General features: G+C 35.3%; 2 protein-coding genes across 6 annotated transcripts; both read right to left on the reverse strand.

The window, feature by feature from the left end:
* Positions 1-3,358: 3,358 nt before the first annotated feature.
* LOC140003680 (probable ion channel POLLUX) lies at positions 3,359-13,620 on the reverse strand. Of its 5 annotated transcripts, none has more exons than XR_011839186.1 (12): positions 12,552-13,620; positions 12,310-12,378; positions 11,578-12,207; positions 10,904-11,086; positions 10,693-10,752; positions 10,400-10,603; positions 9,236-9,484; positions 8,113-8,211; positions 6,679-6,873; positions 6,374-6,450; positions 5,673-5,939; positions 3,359-4,505 (listed from the first exon to the last, which is right to left on the reverse strand). XR_011839186.1 is itself a non-coding variant. In XM_072075164.1 (12 exons), exons 1-12 carry the CDS (start codon positions 13,224-13,226, stop codon positions 4,287-4,289), a joined length of 2,943 nt encoding a protein of 980 aa, XP_071931265.1. In that variant the 5' UTR covers positions 13,227-13,619; the 3' UTR covers positions 3,359-4,286. The 5 variants fall into 5 exon arrangements, 4 of the variants coding, with proteins under 4 accessions (XP_071931265.1, XP_071931266.1, XP_071931267.1 ...); XM_072075164.1 differs by having other exon boundaries at positions 6,374-6,466; positions 12,552-13,619; XM_072075166.1 differs by having other exon boundaries at positions 4,379-4,537; positions 6,374-6,466.
* Positions 13,621-16,429: 2,809 nt separating this feature from the next.
* On the reverse strand, positions 16,430-18,044 carry LOC113728762 (protein TIFY 3-like). Its single transcript, XM_027253126.2, has 5 exons — positions 17,701-18,044; positions 17,382-17,481; positions 17,142-17,280; positions 16,985-17,042; positions 16,430-16,869 (listed from the first exon to the last, which is right to left on the reverse strand). Exons 1-5 carry the CDS (start codon positions 17,937-17,939, stop codon positions 16,827-16,829), a joined length of 579 nt encoding a protein of 192 aa, XP_027108927.2. The 5' UTR covers positions 17,940-18,044; the 3' UTR covers positions 16,430-16,826.
* Positions 18,045-27,473: the final 9,429 nt, after the last annotated feature.

Here is a 27,473-nt window from a genome sequence, read left to right on the forward strand (position 1 = left end):
TTATTTGTCAGAGTTTTTCTTATTTGTATAATCAACGCTCAGTCTTTCATTCAGTTGTCTTTTTATCTCATAGTATCACATACATGCATCATCAACGTTTTTGCTGCGATTGTCAAAAAGTACCCCAGTACGTACTTTGTTGTACATGTTTTTTTCTCCAAAAAAACATCAACTTCAAAAGAAAAAGAAAGCATTAATGGCAACGTCAAATTAATCTGAGCAATGGTGATTTTCCATCAAGCAAAGAAAATATCGCTTGATAGTTGATGCGTGCTTATCTTCTCACAGAGAAGGAAATGTGAGAGTCGGCGGTTACCAAGGCACAAATCATTAATGTTCACCCAACTTTGTTTTTCGAATTTATGGTGACAACCCTCAAGGCTTTGAATAAACTCTGTATCTCCATTATTGGAACCTTTTCTTCGCAAGTTTTTCATTGCAGATATTTGCCACAATCACATATTTGCAGAAAACGATCCTGCCCTTTTCAGAAGTTAACTCGACAACTTGGCTCGTACACTACTATTATCCGAACTTAATTATTCACAGCTTTCGAGTTTGATGATGAATAATTTCCAACAAGACCACTAAAAACACCTTTCGTGTTCGTACAAGTTTTTCATTTTTTTTCCTAATGTGTACTTAATTCAACTACAGGTACGCTGTCACTATCTGCCCAACGAGTACTTTTTCATTACCAAGTTCTGAAAAATTTTTCATTTCCATGTTCTGAAAAAAATACCCTTTTTCGTTAAATTATACGTGAAAAGTCTCGAAATCGAAATGTTGTAAAAAAAAAAAAAAAAACCCACGAGTGACTTAGTAAACAGAAAGCAAGAGGAGATAAATAAGTATGCATTGTAAAATCCACCTGGCAAATATTGATTCTGAACGGTGAAAGTGGATGGAACAAGCTACAGCTTTCTTCTCTCAAATTTCTTTAATTAAAAGCAAGAAAGATGATGGATTTTTTTTTAAACTAATAAACAAGGCTGACACTCACATTTAAGTGGACTCAATTTTCAAAAACTCAATAGTCCAAATTACGTCACCCCATCGTATCAAATGCTACGACACAATCTGAATCATTGGATTTTTGAAAATTGAGTCTCCCTTTGGACGATAAACAAATATAAGCACGTCACTTGACCATCATATAGAAAACAATTGATAAGTGCACATGCATTTCACCACAAAAAAAAAACCTTGCCTCGTTAAGGCACGGTAGGTATGCTCCTGCGTTACATTACATGTCTGGGTAGATTTTTTAATGAATATGGTGGTTAGATACGTCGGTCATATTTAAGGGCTCACACTTAAATAGCGCATGTTATGCCATATTATGCCATACAGTTTCACAAAGTGGTGTGTTGCAATTTAAATCATTGCGTTTCGAGGTTCAGATCTACCCTAGTTTTTGCCATTTTTGAGGTCAAGAAGACAAGGGAAAAAAAGGTCCCACGGTCCCGCTGCCAGCTCATTACATCCATTCTGACGGCTATTGTCGGTTCAATTAATCATCTATGAATTTTTAGACCCCCAAATAAAAAAAACTGCTGTTGCTGAGAACTGCAGTAAAAGAATCAAGGCACAGACCGGACACAACCTGGGAATATACAAATAGTATGATGAAGCTTTACTTCACTCAGAGTTTCTGTGGATTTAAAAGGAAAAGAAGGAAGGGAAAAAAGGGCAAGAGAAACCCAAAACATCTGGCCAATTTTAAGGTAGGACAAGGGATGTAATCGAATCGAATTGAATTTGAGTATATTGATACTCGAGCTAGACTCGACATGAAAAAAAAATGCTCAAGCTCGAGTTCGAGTGAGTAGTATTATTGGAACTCGAGCGCTCAAGCTTGAGCTCGATGATTCCTCACAGAATTTGAGCTCGATTTGCATTGACTCGAATTAATACGAGCCTTATCAAGATTGAATCAAAATTTTTCATTTTCTTGGCAATTTTTGAGTGAAAAAAATATTATTGCCCTTTAAAAATTTTCATATGACCTGAAAAATTTTATAAATTAAACCACTCTTTTGACCATAAGGGTAATTTCATAATAATAAAACATTAAAAAATTAAAATTAAAAGGCTCGATAAAGCTCGACAAACCTTCGAGCATTGCATTTGGATACTCGAACTTGATTTGCTCGATTTATCGAATTACTCGAACTCGGTCAACCCAAGTGCGAGTCAAGTTTTTTACCGAGCTGCTCGTGAGCAGCTCGATTCGATCAGTTCGGTTCGATTACAGTCCTAAGCAGGACCCAGGAATAGGCTCAACTAGTGGGGAGTGGAGGCCAGTCTGATTGGGATTTATGCAACAGTTGTCGTATATATTTAAATTTGTGATGTACAACTGAATTAAGATTACAACTAGTGCTGTTAATCGAACAGAGTATTTAACTGTCGAGATCGACTCGAACTGAACTCGAGCCAAGCTCGAACTCGTTCAACTAGGCCGACAAGCTTTGAAATGTGTTCGAACTCGACTCGCCAAATGAGACATATGACTCAAGTTCAAACTCGAGTTCGATTCGTTAATCACAAACGAGTCGAGCTTGCACGAGTTCGAACTCGAGCTCATGCAAATTAACCACAAGAAAACCTATAATATTCAATTTTTATTCTTTTCAATTGTGAAATAACATACATGTCCTTTCTTATCGAGGCCAATTGAGCTACTCGGATAACGAACGAGTTGATCTTACTCGACTCGTTAATTAAACGAGCATATCTCAAGCTCATGCAAATTAACCACAAGAAAACCTATAATATTCAATTTTTATTCTTTTCAATTGTGAAATAACATACATGTCCTTTCTTATCGAGGCTAATTGAGCTACTCGGATAACAAACGAGTTGATCTTACTCGACTCGTTAATTAAATGAGCATATCTCGAGTTCAAACTCGACTCGTTTACCACAATTAACAAACCGAGTTCGAACCTTATCAAGTCGAGCTCAATCGAGCTTTTAAGCTATTCATTCCATTTAACAGCTCTAATTACAGTCCTAAATAGGACCCAACCCAAGAGTAGGCTCAACCAGTGGGGACTAGAGGCCAGTCCGATTGGGATTTATGCAACTGTTGATGTATATATTTAAATATAAGCTAAATATTTTATTCATTTACATCAATTTTTTCACAAGTACAACAATATAATGTAATTGTACACCAAATGATATAAAAAGTACAACCGAATCAAATTGCATGGAACCCCAACTGCACTGGCTCCTTTCTCACTTTTCTCTGAGGCACTATGCCAAATCTCAACTTTCACAGTTGAAGGTGAAAGCGAGTCCTTCAGAATACTCAAGTGACATATTCAAAAAAGAAAAAAAAATCAGGAAGTTGTACAAAACAGGTACAAGTCTTAAGAATGAAACTGCCTTACTTAGGCTAAGCTCAGTACATGAAGGGGAAATTCTATTACTAGCCAGAATAGATGTAGGTAAAATATAAGCAGAACTAGACAACGAGGTCGAGGAGCACTACCTTTTAACGGGAAAAAATGAAGTAGAGATGCTCGTATACCGAGCTTCAACAAAATTTCATCGAATCAGGAATTACAAGAACATGTACAAAATCAAACTGTGTTACACCCTAGGCGGTGCCATCCCACAGTAATTGTTGGTCACAACGGGCCAACTCTTGCTTGCTATGACTTCTCTCACTTCAATATTCTTCCCGTCAGATGAGTGGCCTTCTGTATTCAGGAAGGATTAGAAGAATGTGACCCCCATCAGAGATCATTCCCACTACCGAGCAGTAAAAAGGCAGCTCAGGAGAACCCAAAACTAAAAGGTCATGGAGTTCCTTCTACCTATTTTAGGCAGAATGACGCAACCGTGAGGATGATTAAGGTTTGTGCTAAAATTTTCGCTTTCATTTCTGCATATTTTACTTCAAAGTATCACTATTACTCTCGTGACTCGAAGAAGAGGCGTTGATTACACAGCCATCATCTATTCCATGGAAAGCAGCCGAGGCCCACATTCCAGTTAGTGGCATATTTCTACATATAGACCTATAAACTAATACTGCCATATCCCAAATGCCTTGCTTTCTTCCACCTCTTTTTTCTTCTTGCAATTATTGAGCCACTGTCCCCAGTTCGCTAAATATGAAAGATGGGCCATTACCTTCAAAAGTTCATACTTTTATATTTGTTCAATGACATAATCAGCAGAAACCCAGGGAAACAACGTAAGTCGCCTCATCCCAAGCCATTATTTAGCTAATATATAGTTACGCAGAGAAGCACGATTTGCCGGTTTCCTCAATCACCCTTGGAAATGACAATAAAAACATCATCGAGGGACCACTTACGTGGCTTTGACTTGTCCACCGGGTTAATTACCGCACACTCAGCTGCTGCAAGGCGAAAACCAATCACAATTTCCCATCTTTGGCGACCCCTTATCATTATATCATAGAAGCAGAGTTCTTCCTGGTCATAAAGATAGAACTCTGCTGGCTTGATGCACATTTCGTTGCCCTATAGATACACCGGAAGTCAGTGTTGGTTTCCTGAACCCAACCAGATAATGAAATAGTTCACTATTGCCATATGAATTTTGACATCACAATGACAGAGTAATCAACAGAATTATGCAAGAGACTTAGGTAGCCCAAATTTCTGAACATACACTTCTATTATCTTTTAGAGTAAGTTTTTTAACACTAGCAGATTTAGATCATTACCACATAACATGAATATAAATTTGCATGTGACATACATCCACCACATGAATTCAAATTATGCACATGTGACATACATCCATAACTGCTAGTGTAAAAAAATCAATACACTGTCAATGCATAAGAAGTCAATTCTATCTTTTAACTACTCAAATAATTATTCATGCAAGCAAGGTTCAAACGAAGAGGAGAAGGAAGTAGGTTCCACCCAAAAAGTTGGTAGAGTTCATGAAATAAACGGGAATATTCTTCTATACACTAATAGTTTATACGCTGTCAAGATTGGATGCATGCCACATGTCAAAAACTTGGATTTCAAATTCAAATTAAGACAAGTTGTCATGCATCTAGGCTTGATAATGTATACACTATCAGTGTATATAAGATTAATCCAATAAATAATGGGTAGGAAACCTCTCTATATGCATTTTGTCATTTAGCCAAACCAAAAAGAACAATCAATGCACTTTCCATGGCCCAAATGCTTGCTCATTTCAGAGTAACATATTTCAGATAATTGCATTCATTTACTCAGTTGGATATAATCTCTACATCCCCTTTTACAGTAATTTCAATGTATGCATGCTGATACTTGCATCTACTAAGATGAATTTTGAGGAGCGTATTTGAGTCTAAAATATTTAGCCAAACTAAAAGAACCGGTCAATGCACTTTCCATGGCTTTTAGGTGCTTGTTCATTTCAGAGGAAGAAGTCCTAGATGAACTAAAGCCATCAGATTTCTAGTTCTACAGACCTCTTCTCAATGACTCAGCTTCGTAAATATAGGATCATTTGAAATGATTTGACTGGACCCATCTTTTTTTTCTTTTTTTAAATCTTTAGCTCATCTTTTCCAGCTAACCCACAAAATGAGAACAAGGAACGTGTTGAATACATATCATAACAAAATTGAGGCACAAAATGATAGTAATATGAAGTGCAAAACAAATCATGAAACATACCTCTTCAGCAAATAGCTCTTCAAGCACACGGTTGATCTGTTTGTCTTCTGCTACCATGGCTAGTGCCATGCTCACCAGCTCATTTGACAATACATAATCACTAATTCTGGAGACTGAAACCAAGTTCCTAGTCCTAGAATCCAGTATCTCACTAATAATTATTGATTTATCTGAAGCTTGCTGCATTTTACGAATCCAGGAGCTTTGAGAGAACCCAGAGTTCCTTAGAGGAAGGGATCTTGTATCTTTATAAGGAAGCCGCTTTGACTGCATTATGTAACACCAGCTTCTCATTAACATCATTCATGAATTCAAAGTATTCATTAGTTAACCAAGAACATTCACATGTTCAAATATTATGCCTGTATATATAGATATCCGTTGCGTGTATGAATAGTATGTTTGTGTACATGAATAGACATACATATTACATGTCAAGCAACACAAGTTCTTCAGTGAAGTAAACAGAAAAACAATTTTTTTTACACAATTAATCTTTCCGCTCAATTACCCACACAGAGCAATGTGATAGAAGTAAATCCATTTACCATATAGGACAACAATGGTAAAGTAACGTAGGTACAGGAGATTCGATTTTTTATCTCTTAACAGGTATCTACCTGAGCCACTCCGCCACTCAAAAAGAATAGAAAAAAGAAACGGAAAGGGAAAACACACATACAAGAGGTAACAGATGTTACCTGAATATCCCGAATAAGGAGGAGGGTGGCAAGAGATCGTGAATCTGAGTGAACAATAGAGTCTTCGACGGATTCGTCTGCAAGAATCAATATCTGTTCTCTTAGAGTTAGTATGCAGCCACGTGTATGAAACGCTGAAATAGAAAAGTCAAAGATTCTTGCATGTTCCAATAATGAAGGTCCTACAAATTATCATGGTAACACTAAAGACATTTTTAGGAGAACCAAATGCTGACATTTAAGTGTCAATCAGACAAGAAGATGCTACAAAAGCAGCAGGTCTGAGCGTACACGATGGAACTTACAGAATCAAATGTTTCCAAAGGAAGATTTTCTAAATGACGTCTAACGACAGCATTGCCTTCATGATGGACAAGTTTTAGGTTCTCTAACCCTGAAATATTAAGACCACCATCTGTTAACTTCTTCTCTCTATCTTTTTCAGGCACCTCGTTAAACATCCATAACTCTGAACCTGGAGCAAGGAATGCCTCAAGTACCTAACAAAAGGCAGAAGCAAATAAAATCAATCCATAGTAGGATAAAAACCATCAGCACCAATATCACATACTTCCTCATCAATGAAACATGTCCAGAAACTGAACCTAGCTATTCAAATGAAACCATTAGAAGACCCCAACAGCCTTTTTGCACAGCTTGTTTTCTTCATCTCCCCTTTAATTCACTTACTCAGAATACTTAGTTTTCCCTACCAAAGAATTTTCTTGTAAGTGCTGGGTGTTTTCAACTTCAGAAATCTAAAATAATATATCTGAAATGGTCCTATTTAAGTGAATTTAGCATCCGTTTCAGCTTTTGCCATAGGAATGCATGCAGCAAATCTTACAAGACCTTACTGCTTCACACTCCCACCATTTAGGTTCCTGTCTCCCTGATGGTGCAGTTCTACCACAAAGCCAACTTCCAGAGGTCTCCTCCCTCTCTTTTTTGTTTTAAAATAAACTAGGGAAAAAGGCAAGTCGTTGAGCATGAAAGCCTCTCCTACTTTTCTGAGCCATTGCTCAAGTAGTTCCACCATTGGGGACTTACAATGGTCTCAACTTATAGGAGGCTTTCATTCAAAACCATGTGGTGAACAGGGTCAAATCTGTGGGTTAAATTCAAAAGAAAGGAACAGAAACAATTACAGTTTAGATAGATAACTGCAAAAATCACAAGCCTTTCCCTAGCAAAAAAATATACAAAAGGGAATAGGAACTTTTCATTGGAATACATCTCTGAAAGGTCCATAATTTCTTGAATTACAGGTTAACATCTTCGTGTCCTACCAACCCTCTGTAGGATTGTGTGGCTTATATAACGCAAGTAAAATGATTGGTGAGAGTGAGACACATCCTTGTTACTTGCAGATTCCAATAGAACAGTCACCAAAGAATAACAAATAAAATCTCTAAGTTATTTTTTTTATTGGCTATCAGGTCAACATCCAAGTAGATTGAAAGGTTTGATTTAACAATCCACGATATCTATGTCACACCCTTTGTTACATGATCCAGTTATTATCTTATGAATTTCCTTTTTAAATAGTGAAAAACAGCAAAGAAACCCCATTTACTCTCACAACACTTATATGTTTTTGTTTTTAATACATACAAGCCTTCACATCTTCAAGCAAATAACGAAAGCATGAAAGATGTAAACGAAGAAAACAGAAGTTTACAGACAAAAGGATAACTTGGTTAAGAAACCTACACAAGCTGAAAGATTCATACAATTACCATAATCATATCATCTATGTCACGCCGCCAGCCACAAAAAAGTATTTTCTCCGGATATTTTGGAGGATCAATCATTCTAGGACAAAGGCCCGGACTTACCTGTAACAAAATTTCCAGTAAACAATAGGATTAAACTAACTGTCAGAAAAAGACTAAAGGGAAGAATACAAATCACTTGCAGCTCAACACATCATGAAACAAAAGAAATTCACTATCTAAGCACAGTACTTAAAGGAAGAATGATGCATATTCGAAACCAAACAACAATTTCCAAGTTCACAGCTAATTATGCATTGCTCCCGGCTACTATATGAAAGAATAATTAAAGAAAATTCAACCACTCTCTCGCTTCCAACAGAAAGAGACAGAGAGGTTAGCAGATTTCAATCTGCAAAAGCAATTACTCTTTTGTTTTATTGTCCTTTTTTTTTTGGGGGGGGGGGGGGAGAGGAGGGTATATGACTTGAAAACCATCATAGAGAAACAAACTCCATCTACAACTTTTTTACAGGAAATTAGAATACTGAAAACCATGCTACAGAATAAATATTTCATCAAGCAAGCACCAGAAGTAAGCTCCGAGCAAGGCAAGAGAACTGAGTAGTCTATCAAGTGAACAACAAGTTTTTCAATGCAAACATCCCATATGCACCAGCAGAAGACCAGCATTTGAATGGTATGTGTAACATTCTTCAAAGCCAATCAAGTTTAACAATCGTCATGATGAGAAGTATCAACACACAAGGTCAATGGCATACATTTATAGGCTAGTCCAAAAAGACTCTGTTCTTTCCTAGTAAGGTTTCTTAATCAGGGTCCTTTCTGGTTATCCTTATTCGCCTCCACTCCTTACAAGGCTTCCATATGTCACATTTTCAAGGCCTATATACTTCAGAAATCAAGTATTTGGAGGAGCAATTGATTTTCTTTCTCATTTCAGCATATTCTAGAAAAAGATGTGCATCACAAGACACTTTTCGAACCAAAAAAAAAAGAAAACGAGAAAAAGACACAACCAAACAAACATGAGGTGTATTAGAAGTCAAATAACAATGCACTAAGGGAAAGAAAGAAATAGCATGCATAGGTGTCACCCAATTGCCACATAGAGAAGAATTATGACCTCTGGTAAGGGACCTGGGGCATAGGTGTCATCATCCTCGGCTATGACAAGAATCTCATCACCTTCTTTTAGAACATATTTATCTTCAGGATTAATGATTATCTTGCCACCCTCTGCAGCAACCTTGACTCCACAAGGAATTGCATCAGGAAATGATACCAACACATCTTCGAAATGTAAACCATCCAGTTGAGGCCACCTTTTGATATAAAATTCTGCATTTTCAAACCCCAAAATGTCTTCCCATATCTGCCATACTTGAACAGCATTAAAAATATTGAAGAAAATACATCAATGCATAACTAACTTGCGTCCATTTCTCAGATGATTGCAGCTTCCATCAAAGAGAAGATCACAAGTTCGAAACAGAATTTCAAACAAACTACATGAACATTTTCTCTTCCCATGAAGAATTGCAGTCTATGCACTCTATCTTACTCTATTCAAAAAGCAACTAAAAGGGCAAGTGAGGGAATATTCAGTGAATACGGAAATCTGAATCACTCTTGCAAAACAATAAGGGTGCCTTTGGATCAGTAGATATGGATTTAAGAAAGGAATTGACATGGAGGGATTTCAGATGAGGGAAATTCAAGATTCACATTAACTAAGAATAAATTGTTTAGATAGCAATTATCATTATTTACAATTGACAACAGTAATGCAGAAATGATTAAAAATTTTAGGGGGTTAATACCAAAGTTTCTGTTTCACAATGATGCACCATGGTCAACAGCAGCCTAAACTTCAACAGCAGCCTAAACTTTGCCCCATACATGTTCAAAATTGGATACTTTAGGAAACTACCGAGAGGTATTAAAGGAGGGATTTTAAATAACCTCTATTTTAGGGGCAATTCAAAATACCCTCATTTTAACACCTAAATACTAATTTGATTGCAAATCTAAATCTGTCTTATATTTTTAAAAAAAATTGTGGTTTTGGATGTAGGATTTAAATCCAAATCCATCCAAATATCTCAATCCAAAAGGACTCTAACTTCATTTTCAGTTTTGTAATCAGCTCTATAAGAAATTTGATTTAGTTAAGGCATGGAAGATGACAGAATTGCAAGAAAGCTTGAAAGGTACTCCTAGAAGTATGTGGGTTGGTTTAGCTTCTGTTATGTCCTGAACAGTATAATCGGATTAGACTTAGCTTTACCTGTGCAAGGCCAGGTTGGAGAGCACACTGTATCATCAACCGACCAATCACATCATGTGCTACAACTGTTTCAATCAGTTCTCCTCCAACAAGCTTTACTAGAGGTTCGTTATCAAGATCACTCATTTCCACGACAACGTGACCTCTCAATCCCTCTTTTACTCCTGCAAGGCTAAGCACAACCCTCAAGGCACGTGCATCACTCTGATAACAAATTTGAAAATTTAAGCAGTTAGTTTTTGTAACTTCTCAACTGTATTATGAAATTTTTGTCATTCCAATGCTAGAAGAACCTGATCTGCATTCTCATTAGATGCCAAGACAATGATTGCACGTGCCTTTGAGACTGAAACCTGCAAGCACGAAAATTTTAGCACTTAGAAACAGGGGAAGAATAAGAAAAAGGTAGTCCTTTTGCACACAAGACTCATCAATCAGCTTATACCAATTGCACCATGTGCTAAGAGAGATGGAACTTAATAAACAGTATATATACAAATAAACCTTTTTCAAGTCAGCAAGTATAAGAGGACTGCCACTTCTACATATAACTGATGTACCCATGAAGTCAAATTCAAGCTTTGCTATGTCCATCTCCATTTCCTCCTTGTCTCTTTCTGCAAGTACAACCACAACACCACCACCTATGCTCTTATTTGCTATTGCTAATTGCTTCAGAAGGGAACCCTGCATTACATAACCAGCTCTTAGTCCTGTTAATGGTTACAGGTAGTGTACCTCACTAATCTCAAGGTCAGAAACCATAAGAAAGAAATAAGGGCATCAATGCATGAAAAGCTTCTTGTTTCTCCATCCTTTTCTTCAGAATTAAATTGCAACCACTCATGGTGATTGTTCAATTATTTTGCAAGAGGATGACCTTTCCCTGGAATTTTCCATGCATAGTAAAGATTTAGACTCTACATGTATCCTCCCTCCCCCCAACCCCCACCCCCACCCCCCAAAAACAAAATAAAACCCAAAAAGAAAATTTCCTTGTTCCTGGATGCTACATGGTGGAATCCATATTAGAATACTAGACATCTAAAGAATCTTGCACATGAAAGCAAGTAGGTATCAGACGTCTCACAAAGATTTCCAGAATAATAGTCCAGTCTCAGAGGAAAAGACAAATATGAATAATCTAGACTCCAACTTGCAGGTACCCAGAGAGTTACCAGTTTGTCACTCCATCCAAGAATAAGTATATGGTTGCTTTCAATAACCTCACTCTTGCCTTTACGCAATGAATCCACTTTTTCTGAAATAGCATCGGAAACAAGCCCTAGCATCATGGCAAATATAAGCATGCCTCCAGAACTAATAGAAACTGAAACAATCCGTGGCCCAGAACCAACCATATCAGCATGATTTCCCGAGTCTGCCACGAAGCTCCAAGAGAGCCAAAGAGCTTCAGTAAAGCTGCCATCACTGACAGCATATAATGCCAAGCCTCCAAATCCAATGAGAAATAGTGTGGCAAAAAGAAGTGCAAGTAGCTTTGCATAAGGATAGACAGAGAAACAAACATCCACCATATAAGCAATTCTCTTCTTCAGTGGAACCTTCTCATTGCTATCTCTTGTCCCCTTTGAAGGGTTCTTTATCGGTGGAGCGCAATCAAGATATTTGTACACTAAAAATGGCGTGATAAGTGTGCACACAACCATATAAAGGGCAAGCTTTCTACTGTCAGTGTTACCAAAAAACGAAAATGAAAATCCATTTCCTAACTCCACAAGGTTAATGCTGTGACTGCCAACAGCACTTTCAGTGCTACATAGTCTACGAAGATCACCAATTTCTTCCTGCAATGAAATCACCCTAGTTATCAGAATATTAATAGCAACAGAGCACTAGGAAGCAGGGGTTGACAGTGAATGCAGCTAATTTCATATGAGGATACGAACCTGAAGAATACCCAATTTATTTTGCAAGTAGATTGCATAAGGTGTAGGCAATGTACAAATCAATTTAAGCTGCATTAAGGAAATAATTCAATCAGTAAAACTACAGACGATACACAAAAAATGTGGAAGCCGCATTTGTCTTCATTTTTTTAAAAAAAAAATTTGTTTCCGTCACCCCGAACAGATTTCACACCGACTGTAAAGCTTCTTAATAAATAGACAAAAGCTGTAGATAAACTAACCAAATTAAGAACCCAAGAACTCGTATGTCCGGGAGGTTTCCGAGGACTATAAGAACTGGAACTAGCCGTCGTACTAGATGACAACGAAGACGAAGTAACCGGTACTTGAACTGACAAGGAATTCAGATCCTTTTCACCTTTCAGCTTGGCAATGGATTTGGGCTTGGAAGGATCCGACTTGAGTTTCGCCGGCCGAGGAGCAGGAGGAAGGGCAGCAATACTGCGGACGGAGTCCAGTCTATTACCAACATCCACATTCAAATTAGACGGCATACGAGCCGAAAATTGCCCCGTCACCTGCCGCTCAGTGCTATTACTATTGTGTGCAGCAGATTTTGCGGCAACTCGGCTTCGAGTAGCGTAAGGACCGAGAAATGAAGGGTACACATAGTCCCGATCCGAAAAATTGAAGGCCTGGTCGGAGACAGTGGTGGCTCTAGAAACTTCGGAGGAGGAGGCGGAGGTAGTGCGGTTGTTTAAGGAGGGAGGGGAGGTAGAGACGCGACGAACAGCGGGGAACAGTGGACCAGGGAAGTGTGGGGTCCGCGTCTCGTCGGAGATTGTTTTCGATCTCTTGAGAACCGGTGGCAGCTCCGGTCTACTGGTGAGATTTGGGGTTGAGCTAGGGCTTGGAGTACTTGAATTCGAACCTCCATTACTCGTCACCGTCGTCATTTTCAGGCAAAAATTGATGATGATGATATATATAAATATATAATTATTTACTCCCACCTGTACTGTATATGTATAGTTTGCTCAGAGAGAGATAGAGAGTTTGTCAGTGAAGAGGAGAAGAAGCCATCGCCATCAGAGGACCGAGCTCAGCTCAGAGAAAGCAGAAGAAAGTGGAGGAAAATGCCGAATGGTAATAGTAGCTGAGTGAGGTAGTTAATTTCTTCAGTTAAATGTCAGCTGAAGGCGTGTTACTGGGATGGGATTGCTGCAGGTACAAGCATTCACGACTTCGGGCAGAGAGTGGATTTGATCTGCTACCTGAGCCTGGAGCAATCTTTCCGGGCCGTTGTTGGGATTTGGACTTCGGACACTTTTCCACTACGGCTCGAATTTAGGATCCCTCTTTTCCAGTTATTTATTGGGTTACCTTTTGGCGGCGTTTGGGGTCCCCTCCCAAGAAAGAGAGGACAATGACAAAAAAAAAAAGGAAAGTATTTTACGAAAATGAACGTGCAAAGACGACACTACTGCTACTATTGAGCAAAGAATTTCTTGCAAAAGTTGTTAAACATGTAAAACAATGCTTTTTTACATTGAAAGCAAAAGCTTGGGGACAATTCAAAAAGTTTGTCTACACTTTATTCCAGCTTCTGATTTGCTATGAACTAAAGACTTATTAATCAGTCCAATTATATTATCAAACTTAATCTTGCATCAGTTCCAACACGTGCAATCAATTAATCTGAAATCTTTAGATTTTTTTTTTTTTTTGTTTCTAATGAAGTTTCAAACTAATAGGAGGATGGAATTTTGCTACCCACAGTCCAAAATCCAATAATAGATGTGCTACAAATATTTCGATTTTGCATGTTAGGAGTGAGTACTAGTCGGGTATCCACCTCGTGCACCATTTGATTAACTCAACTTGTACCTTGCGGATCAATAATTTTTTGACCCTTACTCGCTCTGCATATCAGCGGTACCTCGTTATAAGGTACTTATTAAGATAGGATCGGATCAATGAATACTCATTTCACCCCATTTATTATTTAATTTTTTTAAAAAATAATTTATACTTGTATTTTACATGTTTATTTAAGATTTAATAAAGATTGTTCTCAAAAAATTGTCTATCAAGAAACAAGCATGCGAAGAGAATACAAGAAAAAGTAAAAAAAAAATATTTAAAAGAATTCAAAATCAATAAAAGTTTGAAATAAGTAGCTGATTTTTTTAAATATATGTTTTACATTAATTAAACTCTTTTCTATAAAATATAAGATCATGACCTCTATAAATAAATTTGATAAATAAACTATAGTCTTTCATATTTGTAATACAAATTGTTCAATGAAATTGTTTATGTAGTGCTAAAAATATTATTTTATAGTATGTGTATAAAAATAAAAAAATAAAATATATATGTGTGGGGGGGAGTCGAGTACCTGTGTCTAAGTAGATATCCGACCCTCCTTTGATCCGATCAAATAATATGGATCGGATATTCTAATTTTTTAATCGAATTGAATCAGATATGGCGGATCCTCGAATTAACGAATAATTTTGCCCACCTCTATTGCATACAAGAGGGGGAAAAAAGAGAAGAAGCATATTTACATCTATTATTAAAATCTCTTAATCCTTTATATTTTTCTCTATATTGGTTAATTTAGTTCTTCCGAACAACATTACGATGAATCTGGAGTACAGATACCTAAACTATGGAATTATGGAAAGGAGGAGGTAGGGGTGGCAATTCGGGTCCAAATCAGGTTGGCGGGTCGGGTTCGGGTCAACCCGCCAGAAAATCTGTTGACCCGAACCTGACCCGCTAACCCGTGACAGGTCAGGTATGCTGACCCGAACCCGAAAATTTCAGGTTGACGGGTTGGCGGGTCGACCCGAAATGACCCGAAACTTAATTTTAATTTATTAATTTATCACTGTAATTTCTAATAAAATCAATTTCTCACAAAACTAATTACATAATCAAGTAATAAAAATTTAAATAAGTAATTCCAAACCAAATCTAAAATAAATTAAACACCGTAAAAGTGTTTTATCCCAAACAAAATATAAAATAAATTAAAACAGTATAAAAGTAAAAAATAATATAATATATTATTTGTCCAAATATAATAATTTCAACTTCACACAAATTAAATAAATTCATTTATGATTAAGTAATTAATGCCTTTGAAAAAAAGAATAACTTAGGTTAGTTAGATAAAATTATTTTTATATTTATTAAATTATTTTTAATTCGTAAACGGGTCATATCGGGTCATATCAGGTCACCACGGGTTGACCCGAAATCGACCTGTTTTCTTTTCGGGTTCATCGGGTCCAACCCGATTCTGACCCGAATTCCCAAAACCTCAACCCAAACCCATTAATTTCGTGTTAGGTTCGTGTCGTGTTTTCAGGTCGTGTCGAAAATTGCCACCCCTAGGAGGACGGAAGCTCCAGCATTAAAAATAAAAATGAAAAATAAAACCTCCTTTAAAATGAAAGAAAAAAGAAGGGCTTGGGCCCCTATTCCAACACAGGCATGATCAGACAACTATCTTAGTGGGGCGAGAGCGGCCACGGCCCATTGCGGTTACCCACCCACTCTGCTGCCTCAAATTCTCAGGATGAAAGAGTGGGGAGATTGGCCTGGTCCATCCCTTCCCCTGGAGCACAAACTATTACTATTTAATGCATAATCACTGATCAAAATTTAAATTTTATGCATGTGTGATGCATTCAATTGTAATAATATATCATATTAAATTTACATTTTAAAAAAACTTTGAACACATTTTTAAATCACGTTTTAATCTTACACATTTATTTCCAATGCAAGTGCTGTACAACAGTTACTCTAAAAGTATTCTCACAAGCAATTATCCAAATGAAGGCTGTACTAGAATGTTGAACGTATGCAAGTTGAAGGAATCAAGATCATAGCATATAGAACCACTAAGCTTGGCTCAGTGGCTACCAAGAAAGATCTTAAGTTTGGGGATTTAAATCCTACCTGCAGCAAAAAAATTCCAAAGATGGTGCCAAAGCACCCAAGATCTGTGTACCTATTAGCCCCTAATACAAGTTTCTTTAGGCTTTCCCTCCCCTGCAGGCGAGGATAGATTAGGTTATACAATTATGATTCAGCCCAGTAAATATGTTCTGAAATTCGCAGTCTCCTGACAAGCTAATACTAGCAGTGAAAGCAATTTAAAGCATCCCAGAAACGGGCGTAGTATAACCAAATTTTCTCACAAGAACGCCTTAGACCTGAAAGAAGGAATCAGGACTATTTAGGCCGTGAGAATTAGACAAGTGACGGAAGAACATGCAAATTCTAGTGAATCAAACCACAATCTGGATTGAGAATCATGCACTCTATTGCGCAACTGGCTATCATTTTTCTCTTTTCTCGTCAACTTTGTCATGAAAAATGTGAAAGTTAATTCCCACTCTGATCCCTGCTGCAAATTGATAAATGTGAAAGTACAAGAAGACAATTGTATAGCGCCCTTTATTAATTGTTGAAGGAAAAAAGTTTTCCTATCATTGGAGCCATCAATGGTGGAAATGGTCAGCTCCATGTCCCTTTCATCTGTCGTCCGAAGAAGCATAAGGAAACTTGTTTACTATCCTGCATAAGAATAAGAATCAAAAGTTTTAAGGAACTCTGATTAATAAATTAGTTTTACTTTTACAGCAGCAGAACAATAAACAAAGGATATAAAGAAATTATAAACTGAACCAACCTGTCACGACGCTTCTCCAGGAAACGCCTGAGGGAGTGTCGCCTGGCAATTGGAAGGTCTACAAAGCAGATGGAGAAGCAAATTTTAACACAACACATGCAGTTTTAAAAAATTCGGGCTTTGAAAAGGTCTCCGGGAGTAAAGTTCTGCATTTTACCTTCTGGGACATTGGCGAGTGATGGTGAATTGGATCTTGGAATTGGTTTGGTGGTAGCATCTGCTTTTGTCACATTCTGGACTTGAAGGGGTTCTACTTCTACAGAGCATTGATTTGCTAAAAGCATAATAGCCTGGGCCTGTTTCAGAGAGAAAAAAGGTTTTGAAATAGTAGCAGAACCAAATAAATTGCCGTTTCCGTTCTTTGCAAATACTCACAAGAAAACTGACAAGATTTTACCTTGTCAGCAGGAACGTCGTCGTACACACTGATCATTCCAGCATAAAAGATTGTCAGCTGTGCCGTTAATTCAGTCTGGTCCCCGACCGATGGAGTCTTCCTTTAAGTATTTTTCAAATGTTTTGAGTATCAATAATTTTATGTGGGAGGAAAAACGAAATGGAGCTTCAATTGGGACGTTTTATTCGAAAGAAATTAATACAATGGTGCAATATGGTGAAAACGTTAAACTAGTTTAACCATCGTAATTCTCAGTTGATTTGCATGAACCGAGCTGGAACTAAAATTTGCTAATTTTAGTGTGTTAACTTTTACGTACTTAAATCCGCGGAGCAAAGATCGTTCCAGACGGGAAGGTGGTCGAGAAGCACCAAAATATCCAGGTGGGAACGGCATTCTTCTAATCCCCGCACCCTCGCCACCGCCACCACTGGCGCCGCCTGCTCCTCCGGACGACGGCTCACGGTGAAGACCCTTCATCATCATCAGTGCCTTGCGAACGCTGGCAATATCACAACCACGGCTATCATTGTTCTTCCGAAACAAGTCCATGTTCATTTCGAAACGTGCTTCTGCTTACATTACTTATGCTGTGAATTTGTGTATGTTGCGTTGCTATTTGTCTTGTGCGTGAGAGGAATTCTATTGGAAGTCACGTCTTAGACGGACAAGTGTCCGATGCCGGGCAGAAACTCCGATGAGACCAATTAGGCCAAGAAAAAAAAAATGTTTTTCCCTATCGAATTTTGCCTCTTGGTGTGGCAGATGATGTCTGTTTTTCCATGCAGTTTACGATTATGACATAGATATAGGGTGCTTATTTCTGAAGTATATTCTTTTTTATTTCAATCAATGCAGTCCAGATCTCAGTATTAGCGACAAATGTTTTGTAAGATTTGCGCATCATCTACCCAGTTATGCTATCAATTTAATCCATTAACTACCAGCCGATTCAGAATTAAACCTGTGATTTCTTCCGCCCACGTTAGTACTTAGTGCTTAGTACGTAGCAGTATTTTCAAAAAATCCAAAGAAAATGCTTCAATAGTACTGTAAAAAAAAAAAATCGCTGTTGATCAAGTTCTATAATTTTGAGTAGAATTAACTTTTGATGTACTAACAGAGTATATTGATTTTTTTTTAACAAATACAACATTTTATGGATATATGTTGTACGTATATTATTTGAATTTTAAATTTGAGTTCATGTTATATGACATAATTTAAGCGTGTCAACAGAAACAAAAAAAAAATTATACACTGACAATAATAGATACATGTACGTAATCATTGTAGCAGTACCTAATCATTAAACATACTTGAACATTTCAGTCAAGCCTTTAGATTTTATGTTGAAATAGTCTGTTTTTTTTTTTTCGGATCCTATACATGAATTTTAGACTAACTAGCTCTAGCATCAACATATAGATAACCAAAACTACTTATACGACAATGTAATGCATTCTACTAGGTCATAAGTAACACATGTACGTAGTTAATTGGTCTCTAGAATTGAAGCAAAGAAGAGAGCGTTGGTTTTACACTTGCACGCATTACATTGATTAGCTATAGCTTAACTTGACCAACCTGCGCCTTCTCTTGTAAATTGCAATGTTCTCTTATCATTCTCTTCTTATATATCGTCTTACGTTGGTATCGGATATCCCTAATTCCCTGTAAATGTCAACATCAAGAGATGAAAACTATGAAATGTACTAGTATTTGTTTTCAGATGCAGGCCCCATGTTTTTCTCATGCATCATAAATTAAAGATAAGAGGACGGGTCAAGCAAGATTCATGCAACAAACAATCCCATGGAGCATTACGGAATCTTTAACAAGCACAAAACTATGCAACAAAACCATGCTGCCTTCTTTTTTTTTCTTTTCTTTTCTAAATTTGTTTTTACTTTTGCCTTTTGGTATGGCCAAAGCATGCTTCCAGGAACAACGCAATGTAGAATTTTGATTTCGAGATATTGTCATTTATTCGATATGCATGGTTGCTCAGTGAATTCATGATAAATATGGACTGGGACTTGTTGATTCAGTAATAAGTTAATTTAGAACAATTTGGTCCCCCACCACCCCCCCCCTCCCAAAAAAAAAATTTCATCTCTTGCAGAAGCTTATGAATTTTCCAGATACCAAATACAATTTTCTGGGCTTCCTCAATTCTACCAACTTGACATATTCTGCTTGAGGAAGAACACAAATTTGAGCAATTTCATTCGAACTAGATAAATTTGTGGTACCAGCAGCTATTAATCTCGGCAGGTTTAGGTTGCATGGGTATCATTTTCATTATAACCATTCACGTCTGCATTCTTCGAAGATGTGATGCAGAAAATTCTTCTGGGGACTAATAAGATTCATAGTGCGGCGGCTATCACAATCCAAGGTATAGCAGCACAACATGCAAAGAATGCGCTAGCATGTCTAGCGATGATTTAAAGAAACTGCCTTGTTTTCAGGACAAGGAATTGAAGAAGTCCCCAATAAGGAAATGTGCTGTGTTCTTGGAGAGCTTCGTAGTAGGTGAAGAGTGCAGATTGCTACCAATTTGCAAGCATAGCTTCCATGTTCTTCCGTGACACGCCTTCTTGTCCTGTCTGTCGAACATGTCCCAACTCGATGAATAATAGCACTAGTGAGATACTAATATGTTTTACGAGCATGATCATTACAATTTTCTCCAGTGATTATGGGATTTGGACTTTGGGTTCAGAGAATTCTCCAACCATTGTCCATCCGGACAGCAGTTGTTTTTAGAACCCATTTGGATTGCCAGACACTCCTTCTTCGTAGCTCTGTGAAACTTTCAATTTGGATGGCGAGTTTTTTAGCGAACAGGAGTTTATTTTCACAATTGCGATAATTATGTGTAGAACTGTTCCCTTCGATGCATATAAAAGTGTAACAAAGTGTCCATTTTCTGTTTTATTTTTGTTGTTGAAAGTAATTATATTGACTAAAAGAGAATGAAAATACCTTTGCATTTAATTATGCATTCATTTATAAACCGTGCAATATATATAATAGTTACATCCGTTTTTTTGCATCGTGATACATCACTTTCTATCAATTTTAATTATTACTTGCATAATCTTATATTGTCATGTCCATATAACTATTATGTGCCACATGGTGGATTCTCATTTAGTTGATATGATCGAAGTCAGTGCATGAAAAATATGTACTGGGATTTGTTGGTTCTGCGACTTAGTTTACAACAATTCTTGGCGGTATGTGATCTCTTCTCCTTGCAAATAACTAAGATTTTATGATGTACCAGGAATGTGATTCTTACTCATTTTATATCAAATAGCCACAGTTCACCACCAACTCCACCGATCGCAGACGCAATCTGGTTTGCAGATAACATAAATATATATACCTGCAACTCTTGAAGTTCTCTCCTTTCTTAGTAAGTGGCCTTGCGCAATTGTCTTCATCTTCAGATAAACCAAATTAACACACATTTTGGAGATAAAATACGACTTATCACTTTCATGAAACGTAGAAACCAAAAAAGAGAACCACAGAGAATCATTAGTGAGTTTTGTTACCTGTATGTTTTGAGGCCATAGTTTCAAAAACAGTTTTGGCTTCATTCATCATCTAAATTGCCATGCTTTATGACTTATGATAACCACATGAACATGCATACAAATTGCAAGTTTGGTAGAATTATATGTCACGAACATAAATAGGAAATAAATATTCCAGTGCTTCTCCTAGAACCATGTTTTAAAGACTTGGCCGAATCGTCACCGTCTCGAGCCTTCTCGATACGATACTGGGATGATACAATTTCGAGATACTTGACTCGCCGAGAAATTGGCCGAGACGTCACCGTAAAGGATTGAAATGGTTGAGTTACACCAAGTCATTTTGAGCCATCCTGAATCAACTCGAATCCAACAAAAAACCTTTAAAAAAAGGATAAAAAAAGTGAAATCCGGGGCTATTGGAGTAACAATTACTACTAGGTCCTAACACGCGAGAAGGAGAAGTCAATATCGAAATCATTCACTAGGAAATAAAAACAAATTTGTCAAAGTACTGATCATATGAGAAGATGACGTAATATTATTCCAACTTTGTTCATGTATCAAGTATACATGTACCTCATATATACTTGATACATGAACATACCAATAATATATCACTTTACTTTACTTTCAAAAGTTATCTCTTCACTTTCAAAAGTTATCACTTCTAACTTTTCTTTCAAAAGCGGCAGCCATCCAAGGTGACAGAAAAAGTGAGAGAAGGAGGCGCAGATCGAGGAGAAGATGCTCAAAACTTCAATGGAGAAGAGGTAAAATTTGGCAATACTTTCTCTCATCTCTTTTCTTATTTGGACCTCTTAGGGAAGCAAGATAGTACCTAGAATAGTAGGAATCAACTCAGAGAACTGGAATTTGTGATTACCGATCAAGCTTCTCTTTCCTATCGAAAACAGCTAGTCGTCAGTTTTAGTTGTAGCAGTGGCCCTTTCATTGCCCTTCCTTGGTCTTTCTTTTGAAATAAGGGCTTTTCTCGTGGGTCAGTCGGTATGAATTTATTTCTTTAATTATCTATACTTATTAGTAGGTATGAATTAGAAACATATTTGGATTAATTATAACCTTTATGTAATGGGCCAAGGTTGGATTAATTATGAGTGTGTCTAAAATAAAATTTAGAAATTTAGATTTATTTGCCTAATTTGTGTTGTTGGAATTTATTTTGGGCCAAACACAAGTTTAACACTTGTCTCACATATAATTCAAAGTACATAATAAATTAGTCCAAATTCATTTGATATTTAGTGAAAATATTAAAATAACTGTTATATCTTTTAATATAAAATTTCCTGCTAGTAATTAATTTTACGAAATAACTATTAGTAGAAGTTTCATCTTTATTGACTTTAGCTATAATAGTAATTAATTATACTTATAATCATAACTGTCCAGCTATTTGAATAATTTTCTAAAATCCAGTAATAATTTTAATAAACATTTAAAATTTTGAAGTTCTTTTAATAAATGAACAAATGATCATTGTAGCGGGTTTACATTATAGATAAGATTTTTAACTTACTAATATAATAGAAATAAATTATTACTGTTATAAAATATCTTAAACTACTTGTTGTATTTTTTTCATATGTTTTTAATTATTTTGTGATGAATTAATCATTTATATTGATATGTGTAATAGTTACAATGACGAGCAAGGATATTGGTTGGGAACATGGTAAACTCGTGGGTAGGAATAAAAAAATTGCAAGATGCAATTATTGTGGAAAAGTAATGCATGGTGGCATTACAAGGTTGAAAGAACATGTCAATCATGTCATAGGACAAGTTGAAACTTATTCAAGGGTACCAAAAGAAGTTACAAATGCAATAATAATGCATCTAAAAACTGCTAAGATTCAAAAAGCTACAATAAAAAAGAAAAAAGAAGAAATATTGAACTCTCTGCAGCAAGAAAATACGTATAGTAATTTCAACATAGTTAATGATGACGAGGAGGAAAACATTTTTAAAATTAATGAAGAAAGCAGGATAGTGTTGGAAAAAAAAATAGATGAAGCAAGCAATTAGAGAGAGCCAATACTTGCAATTTTTAGACAAACAACGAAGGCATTCAGTATCTAGGAGTCGACCTTTTATGTTTATGTTAGGTATTATTTGTAAACTAAAATAATATAACAAATTTGATATCATTTTATTAAATATAATTAAATAAAGTTGTAATTTATTTGTTCATTTTTTATTTGTTAAACATTGTGAATTCTAAGAAATATGGGTGTTGACACTTTAAAACCAACAATTTCTAAAAATAAAAGAGGATTGTCATGTAATTTTAGTGTCAGACAAGCGAATGAAATGACAAGCAAAGGAATTGACTCACATATGTTTCCTTTGAAACAAAAATCAGTCAAATCAACGTTTTCAGGGGAAAATATGAAAAGAGTCGGTAACACAATTTCAAATTTTTTTTCATTTCAATACTATGTCATTTCATGCAGCTGACAATCCTTATTATCAATCAATGATTGATGAAATTGCCAAAATTGATTCTGGTATTTAAGGCCCCCCAGCTTATCAAATTGGAAATGAATATTTAGATGAAAAATTTGAAGAGTTTGAGAAATATCTTGGAGATATTTATGATAAATTTTCAACTTTTGGTTGTACACTTATGTGTGATAGGTGGAGCACCCATACAAAACATCCAATAATAAATTTTATGGTATACTATGATAGGCACATAATATATCATAGTTCAGTTGATTGTATCAATGTCAAGAAAACTACTTAATATATTTTCAAGTTAATGGACGAGATAGTAGTGGTTGTGAGAGAAAAAATATTGTGCAAGTTGTGAAAGATAGTGAATCTAATATGAAAGCAGCTGGACAATTGTTGACGAAAAAAGAAAAAATCTATTTTGGTCACCTTACGCTGCTCATTGTATGAATTTGATTTGAACAATATTGGCAAGATAGATAATATAAAAGAAACTATTATTTAGTGGAAGAAGATAACAAGTTACATATAACAGTGACAAAGTAGTGAATCCGATGAAAATATACACAAGAAAAAAGAAACTGTTAAGTTCAGGTATCACTAGATTTGCAACTGAATTTATTTCTATGGCAAGTCTTCTTCGATATTCTACAAAACTGAAAAAAATGTGCACCTTAGATGAATGGGTAGAGTTTAATAACACTACCAAGAGAAAAGTAGATGTTATTAAAGTAGTTAAGCTGATATTGTCAAAGAAGTTTTAGAAATATGTGTGTAATAATGGAGCCTTTGGTCAAAGTTTTAAAACTATTAATCAAGATAATAAACCAACATTACCAATTATTTATGAGGCAATGGATAGAGCAAAAATGACTATTCAAAAATCGGTGAAATCTTAAAAAAAGATTTGGGAAGTGATTGATAATAGATGATATAACCAACTTCATTGTGATTTACATACAACAGGTAATTTAAAATATTACACGCAATTTAAATATGTAATATATATGTATTTATTTATTTTCTAATTTTATGATTTTATTGTATTTAGCATTTTTTTGAACCCGATTTTTCAATATTCTAGAACTTGTGTGTTTAATCTAGATGAAATTTGAAAAGGATTGAAGAAAGTCATTGCAAAGTCGGAACCAAATTTAGATGCACAAGTTAATTCAATAAGTGAGGTATTATTTTGATTATTCTATTTATTTATATAAACGATTATATTCATGAACAAATTTAAAAATTTAATACCTGTGTATATATTATTTTTGTAGACCAAAAAAGAGGATTTGGAAGTGCTATTGCAGCAAGAGCACTATCAAAATCATTATCAAGTTTCAATTTAATTCATACTTATATAAACATTTAAATCGTATTAATGAAGTTAATATTTTTATAATCTTAAAATAATAATAATAATAATAAATTATTATTATTATTATTACTTTGTTTGTTTATTTGAATGGTGGCTTAACTACGGTGAAGATGCGCCAAATCTAAGAAAATTGCAGTGAAAATATTGAGTCAAACCTGCACAAACTCTGGTTGCGAGCGAAATTGAAGTACATGGTCATTAATTTATACAAAACTATGTAACCGTTTGGCAGTCAAAAAATTGTATAAATTAGTTTTTGTGCATTACAATATGCGATTAAAGGTGAAAAATTTGATGCATCGAAAAGATACTGATGATTTCTATAACCCAATTGACTTGAATCACATTTTTCACCAAGATGATGTATTGGATGATTGGATAAGAGAAAATGAAAAACTCACATTGCTTGAAGATAATTTGGATTAGTTGAATAAGGGCATTCATCATATTGAATCAGAAAGTGGTGAATATCAATAATATGACAATGATGATTTTGGTGATATATTGTCCCAATATATTACCAAAAAAAAAAGTATTGCTGAATCATCAAGTATGAAGCAGAAAAGTAAGGCTCCGTTTGATAACACTGAATCTGAGTTTTGAATTCTGAATTCTGAATATTGAAATAATTAATTTGCTGAATTTTAAGCACTAAAAAGAGGTATATGAATGTCTGAATCTTAATGTTGAATCTATTTATACTGTTTGATAAATATTCATAACTTAATGCTTAATAAGCTAAATTGTACAATTTTGCCCTTCTATCTTTTAATCCAAAAAGGAAATAGAACCTATGATTTAATTAGCTTAAAATTGTTAGGTATGAAAAAGACAATATTTATTTTTAAATCAAATTAATATAAAAGAAGAAATATATTATGCAAAACATTAAGAAACATTACAATCCAATAATTCATATAACATATAAATTTGATCTAAAAAATTTAGAAATGATTGTTTGAATAGAGAATATCAGATTGTTTTGTTTAATTAGATAAGGATTTTGAATGTAATTAACAAACAGGGATAGATTTAGTAGATAAGATAAAGTAGTTGAAGTAAATCTCTTGATTCTTATCAAATTAAGCATTCAGTTACGATTCTTATGCTGAAAAAAATACATACAAATTCAGCACCACTTAATAAGTTCAGTAGGTGAATTTTTATTTATCAAACACCCAAAACCTCTTAATGTCTGAATGAATTCAGTTTCAGCACTTTTTTATGTTATCAAACAGGCACTAAGACTAAACAAACCAGTAAGCACACTGTTTCATCATTTTTTAATAAAAGTGACAGTGGTAATGATAATGATAACAATGGTGACAATGGAGATGGAGGGGACAATTCTTTGAAACGCAATGGTGGTTACAATCAAGATAGTCAAAAAACAAGAGGTATGTAATGGATTCAATGACAAGATAATTGTTATGCCATTCAAGATACTGATCATGGCTATCGTCTTGGTATAGAAGTACAATGTCAATTCTTCAATAATTTAACTTAGTTTTTGAGCGAGGATACTTTCTCTCACCATTCAAGATCACAAAGATAAAGAGAAATCGATAAACAGATGTAAAATTTGGGGTGTATACCCAATCTATGAGTATGAATCTAGCCAAAACTGGAGCACTAGTCAATTGGGATATGATTATGACCAGTTATATGAAATCACTCCTAACTATTTCGCTGGATATGGGCCATTTGGTGGACCTGGACAGGTCGAAAAGTCTACTAACATTCATAATAGTGGATACTATGAAAAAGAAATAGATAGATCTCATGACGGTTTTTCTTTTGATTTCAATAGCATTGGATTTTATGGTCATGATTCTACTGTATCGTATAGTACTAACGATAGTGTTAACTATCAAGGGTTTGGATACTATCATCATACTCAGTTCTATTGTATCATGTAGTACTAGTGATCATGTTAACTATTAAGAATTTGGATACTACCATCGTACTCAGCAATTCATCTTCAATCTAGAAGTTCTTCCATCTAATGATTATAGAACACCTAGTCAATCCTCACATCCAGCAAATACACTAGATAACTCTTATACACTACCTACTCAAGGTCCTATGCCACTTCCACATTTGTTTTACTATTCAACTAGAAATGATGATAACTTTGAACCACATCGTCATTTTATTTGGTATTAACAGGTACGAAAATATAAAATAATAGTTTATCTTTTTACATATTTGTCTTTTATTTAATATGATTTCTTTTTGTTTTTGATAGGAGATTGATCATGAAAGAAGCGAAATTATTCCAGCTTTATACTATAAATAAATCCTTATTTTGTATTGTTAATGGTTAATATTACTTTTGCAATTATTAGTTTAAAATTGTGGTCTGTGTTATTTTGATTTTGTTTGTGATGCCATTGTATTAAATGATTAAAAGTACTCATTGTGTTTAATATCTATAAAAAAAGTATATTTTACAAATTTTCTTTTGCCATTTTTTTATTATTTTTGTTTAGCATATTTTTTTTATATTGTTAACAATTTTTAAAATATTAAATGTTTCAAAATTTGTGTTTTACTGAAATCGCGATCAATATATCAAGATCAATATGGAATGTTCCGGACCTCGACCACGACTTTGAACCATGTCTGGACTGGAGGCGTCTCGTGTCCATAGGCCATTTACATGTTCGGAAACGTATACAAAAG

Source organism: Coffea arabica, chromosome 2c (assembly GCF_036785885.1).
Source record: "Coffea arabica cultivar ET-39 chromosome 2c, Coffea Arabica ET-39 HiFi, whole genome shotgun sequence".
Taxonomy (NCBI): Eukaryota; Viridiplantae; Streptophyta; class Magnoliopsida; order Gentianales; family Rubiaceae; genus Coffea; species Coffea arabica.